A 5,223-nucleotide genomic window follows, 5' to 3' on the forward strand; every position below is an offset into this window, starting at 1 on the left:
ACACACACACGCACGCATACACGGCTCTGAACCCCTGCACCCACCGCTGCAACCCGACAAAGGGAGGACCTGGCAAAGGTCTGCCTGAAGCTCTCAGCCGACAGCCCCGCGACGCAGGCAAAGACGGCGTCGGCCCGACCCGCCCCTGCCCAGCCAGCCGCCACGGAGGGCGGCAGCAGCGGCGGCAGCGGCGGCGGCTCCGTGGCGGACGCGCTGCTGACTGCGCAGCTGCGGGTGATGACCCAAAAGGCGGCGGGGTTTGAGCGGCAGATGAGGCAGGCTCAATCAGAAGCTGAGAGGCTCAAGGAGCAGGTGCGTGTGCGGGGGCCGGCGGCCCAGGGCGCGGGCCGCCGCCTGGTCGGCCGACTAGAGGGGGGCGTGCCCCCTTAGGCATGCGGCTTCAGGGTGCTGGATGTGTCCAGATGCAATCTGCACCCCCACAATATGCCGCAACACCGTCATTGCAACGCGCGCCTGCCCGCAGATGCATGTGCCCGCGCGCGTGCACACACGCACACACACACACATTTATACACACACACACACACACACGCACGCGCGTACACACACACACATCTCCCCCTAGCTGGCCACCCTTGAATTTGAAAAGACCGAGTTGGGGCAGCAGGACGAGTTTGAGCGCGAGGCACGGCTCTTTGCGGAGGACCAGCTGAGGGCGGCGCAGCGCGAGGCGTCCGGGCTCAGGCAGCAGGTGGGGTCCGTTCGAGCACCTACACACGCCCTGAGCCGCGCGCGCCGTCGGTGCTGCTCGCGCGAGCATGCGCTGGGCGGGGCCGCTGCATGCTTATGGACACGAGCGAGCTGCCACCCCTCATTGCTGCTCTGCTGTTCTCCGTAGAGCGTCACTTGCACGCCACGATGTTATGATGATGTTGTGCTAAGCCCCAAACCCATCTACACGGCGCACTGTCACGAACGACGCCGCCACTGTTTAGGTGGCCGCGCACCAGGAGATGCTGGCCGAGGCGCGGTGCGAGCTGCAGCTGCTGCAGGAGCGACAGAAGGACGCGGAGCAGGGCTGGGCGCAGGAGAGGGAGGAGCTGCGGGCCAGGGCGGTGCAGGTGAGGGGGCCGCGCTCGCTTGGCCAGGGGCCCTGGGGACGCGTGCTCGCACCCTGCCAGGCTGGCGGACCGGCGCTGCAGCGCTGCCATAAGATGAGATTCCCCCAACAGCATGTTGCCCCTCGCATCTCATGTTTCCTGCTAAGAGCTCTTACAGCACGCCCTCCGCAGCATCCACTCAGCCGCGAGCTCTCCTCGCACCCCTTTCTGGCCACCCTGCTTCTTCCCCGGCCATGCCTCCAACCCGCCCGCCCCTCGCCGCCCTCCCTCGGCGGCGTCGCGTCTGTGGTGCGCTCCCGCAGGCTGCGTCCGAGCGGGACTCCGCCCTGGACAGGCTGGACTTCCAGGATGTGCGGCTGACGGCGCTGGGGGGCGCCAACAGCGAGCTGCAGGCCGCGCTCGCAGCGGAGCAGGCGCGCGTGGAGGAGGGAGCACTGCGGCTGGCCGCCAAGGAGCAGGTGGGAGGGTAGGCGCGCGTCGCGCGCACACGTGTGCGTGCGTGTGTGCGCGTGCGCGCACGCATGTGCATGTGTGCGCATGCGTCTTTGCCCATGTGTGCACGCACATGCACGAGAAGGCGCGCATGGGTGTGATCGTCAGGGGGGAGGCAACGCGCTTGACACCAGCCGGTGAGGGCGGAAGACGGCAGGGGAACAACGTGAGAGGATTTGCAACAGGCAGGTAAGTAACAGACCTGCGGCTCCAACCAGCGAGCGCACAGCCTGGTTGTGACACCCCTGCGTGGTGCGCGCCGCCCGATCCTATCCCCGCAGGAGCTGGCGTGCGCGGCCTCGCAGCTGGAGGAGTCACGAGCGCAGACAGAGAAGGCCGTGGAGCAGGTGGGTGCGGCTGCCCCGGGGATAACCCGCACTGCGCCGACATCACAGTAGCTGGGACGATCGCAAGGGGCGAGCAGGGAGCACCTCCGTACCCCTCAAGGGTTTCCGGCGCACATACACAAACCACAGGCCTGCAGCCACGCCTTCAAGACACAGCCTCCCCTCTTGTTGCTGCTCACCCGCCCTGTCCGGCCAATTCTCTTCAACCCGCCGCCGCCCGGCGCCCCGCAGGTGTGCAGCGCCAACATGGCGGCCGAGCAGTCCGCGGAGGCCGCCCAGGCCGACCGCGCGCGCCTTGACGGCCTGCTCGCGCAGCTGGCCGCGTCCGCGGAGGCCCAGGCTGCACTGGAGGGCGAGCGCGACAAGCTGGCGGCGCAGGCGCAGCACTATGGCCTGCTCAAGCAGAAGTATGCCCAGAAGAGCGCCGCGCTCAAGGAGGTGCGCGCGCGCACGCGTAAGGCAGGGGGGCCTGACCGGGACGATGTTGTCACGGGCGCTGAGCCGTTGGGATCGGCCTGCTTTTCGAGGGCGCGGTTTGGGGGTTGGTTTGTCGCGTCGAACATCACTTTGCGGGCGACGGCCACGACTGCAGCCGCCACACGCGCAGCCGCTGCCAGGCCGCCGCACGTCAGTCTTTGCACCGCCCTACCCACCAGTGTCACTGGACAGTTCGCCCTGCGTAATGCGCACGTGCACATGCACACGCGTGCACACACACACACACACACACACACACACACACACACACACGCACGCGCACACACACACACACGCTCACACATCCACATGCACAAACCACCCCAGGCCACGGCCAAGGTGGCGGCCAAGGAGGCGGAGAACGGTGAGCTGATGGCGATGTGCGACATGCTGCTGCAGCAGCAGGAGGCGGCGCGCTGCAGGGACACGGCTGAGGCGCCAGACCAGCGGTAGCTGCCAGGACGCCTGGTAGGCACGCGCAGGTGCCTGGCAGAGAGCCCTGGTCAGCGCTTGGACTAAATGCGCACAGCAGAGTAAGTGTTTGGGGCAACTGGCACGTTAGAAAGTGTTGAACCTCCCTGTAGATGCCTCCATAGTGTCCTGTGTCAGGCTGAGGTGCTGGGTATAATGAGGTAGGGCTTACTTATGCTGACTGTGTGATTTGAATCTGGCTTGTTTTGGTTTCTGGGGCGGTTGGCAACAGAAGAGGCAAGCGAGCGTCTCGCCCTGCAACGCTGCGCTGCGCTGTCCTGTCCTGCGAACGTTGAGACTGGTGGTATTGCATCACACTGGGTTGTTTCAGACAAGGGCTGGTTGAGGCACACAGCATTAGTGTAAACCTGCATAGACTGCTACGCCTGATCTCCCAGTGCGACTGCGGACCCCAGTCTGATGTGGACCAGTTGCTGCATTACGCATTGTGTGTGTTGCGCTATGTGGTGAAAAGTACTACATGTGAGACACGAAGGGTGATCCAGTAAAATCGATGCAATCCCGTCTGTCAGGCGGCGTTGTAGAGAGCTGCAGCGCTGCATGAGCAGGGCAGCTGCGGCCGCACACATCCGCAGCATTCACCCGCGCAGGAGGCCCCCAGATGCGCCTCAAAAAGGTCCTGTTGATACGTGGTGCCCACTGGGGCACAGTTTGATTGGCGTCACACGCCACAAGGCCCGCTAACCAATGCCAGCTGCACGCCTCAGCAGTCCGTACGACACGTCACCGCCGCCACTGCTGCAGCCAGAGCCAAGGAAAGGGTCGCGGTTTCGCCCAAACAGCTGCTCGAGCACGCACTGAGCAGACGCGCCACAACCCGCCGTACCGTTTATCATGCAACACCGGGCGCCGCCGCCGCCGCCGTAGCGGCGGCCACGACAGCCATAGCCGCGGCGGCCTTGGCGGCGGCCTTGCCGCCAGCCGCCTTGGAGGAGCGCCGCTCGGCCGGCATGTGGAAGACGTCATAGTGGTGGTTGAGGCTGCGGTTGGCCTGCAGCCGGAACGCGCCGCCCAGCGCGCCGTGCCGCCCGTCCGCCTCGCAGTACACGACGCGCGCGAGCCGCGAGTGCACGAGCGCCATGCCGCACATGGCGCAGGGCTCGCGCAGCAGGAAGGCGTCATACGTGTTGCACAGGTACGGCTTGTTGGCCCAGCTGGTGATCGGCACCGGCGTCGGCAGGCGGCTCAGCCCGCTCGCGCCGCCGCTCGCGCTGTTGCCGCTGCTGCCGACTTCGGCGCCGGCGCCGCCGTCGGCTGACGGCGACGCAGACGCCGGCCGCTTGGGCTGCTCCTGCGGCACACTGACTGGGTTGTTGGCGGGCGCAGGCCCATCAGACTGCTGCTGCCGCTCCTGCCGGCCCTCTTGCGGCTGCTGCTGCTGTGGCGGCAGCGGCGGCAACGGCTGCCGCTCCTCCTCCTGCTGCTGAGTCTCCTGCTGCTGCTCCCCCTGCTGCTGCTGAACCTCATCCGCCACCGCTGCTCCCACCGGCTGCTCCTCACCACCCCCCGCCTTGCTGGTGCTGCTGCAGGGCTTGGAGTGGCTTGCGAAGCCGTTTGTGACACGCTGCCGCTTGGCAGGGCTGTCAACGCCCAGGCCGTCCTCTTGGCTGTGGCAGTGCTTCAGCCCGCTCAGCAGGTGGTCTTCATGCTGCTGCTGCTGCGCCTGCTGCTGCTGCTGCTGCTGCTGCGGCGGCGGCGGCGGCGGCGAGTGCTGTTGCTCCGGCCGCTCCGCAGCCTGCTCTTGCGGCTGCTCCTGCGCTGCCGGACGGCCCGTGCCCTCGTCGTCTCCGCTCGCGCTGCCGCTGGCTGCGCCGTTGCTGACCACCAGCTCGCCGTTGGCGCCGCCGCCGCCGCCGCCGCCGTTGGCGCCGTCCACTATGGTGTTGACGCCGTGCACGCTCGTGTCCTCTTGGCGTCCCAGGTGCACAAACCCGTTGACCGGCCACAGCCGCAGGTCGCGCTCCGCCGCCGCCGCAACGGCCTCCATGACCGCGTGCCGCAGCGGGTGCAACGCGGTGCAGTCCGAGGCCTCGGCGATCACCTCGCCGTTTGAGGGGTCGATGATCAGGCACACGTTGGCGCCTGCGGCGGCGCGGCTGGACGCGACGACGCGCGCCATGTGGCGCTCGAAGTACAGCTGGTCGGCGTCGCCGGCAGTCTGCCCGTCCTGGTGCGGCTGCCCGCTCGGCAGCTTCCAGGGCATCGGCCAGATCTTGTTCCACTCTGACCACTGGTCCCGATTGTCGGGCGCGACGGCCGGGACGCGCGCGACGTCGAGCGACGCGGCGGCGGCGGCGAGCGCGGCGGCGACGCGGGGCGGGAGCAGCGGCGCG

The 5,223-nt window shown here is 67.6% G+C and overlaps 2 protein-coding genes across 2 annotated transcripts in view; one reads left to right on the forward strand and one right to left on the reverse strand.

Annotated features, from left to right (window-relative positions):
* MNEG_4031 (hypothetical protein) overlaps positions 1-2,851 on the forward strand; it is a gene marked incomplete at both ends in the record, with an annotated part of 6,802 nt that extends 3,951 nt beyond the window's left edge. The window contains 7 exons of the mRNA XM_014047496.1: positions 63-312; positions 587-712; positions 957-1,082; positions 1,385-1,540; positions 1,856-1,921; positions 2,153-2,359; positions 2,726-2,851. Coding sequence (XP_013902950.1) covers positions 63-312; positions 587-712; positions 957-1,082; positions 1,385-1,540; positions 1,856-1,921; positions 2,153-2,359; positions 2,726-2,851 — 1,057 coding nt within the window. The remainder of the gene's footprint in view (positions 1-62; positions 313-586; positions 713-956; positions 1,083-1,384; positions 1,541-1,855; positions 1,922-2,152; positions 2,360-2,725) is intronic.
* An 871-nt stretch (positions 2,852-3,722) lies between these two features.
* Positions 3,723-5,093, reverse strand: MNEG_4032 (hypothetical protein; the record flags this gene model as incomplete). Its single annotated transcript, XM_014047497.1, has 1 exon — positions 3,723-5,093. The coding sequence occupies one exon, from the start codon at positions 5,091-5,093 to the stop codon at positions 3,723-3,725; it is 1,371 nt and encodes a 456-aa protein (XP_013902951.1).
* Between the last annotated feature and the right edge of the window lie 130 nt (positions 5,094-5,223).

The sequence above is a fragment of the Monoraphidium neglectum genome, assembly GCF_000611645.1.
Source record: "Monoraphidium neglectum strain SAG 48.87 unplaced genomic scaffold scaffold00538, whole genome shotgun sequence".
NCBI lineage: Eukaryota > Viridiplantae > Chlorophyta > Chlorophyceae > Sphaeropleales > Selenastraceae > Monoraphidium > Monoraphidium neglectum.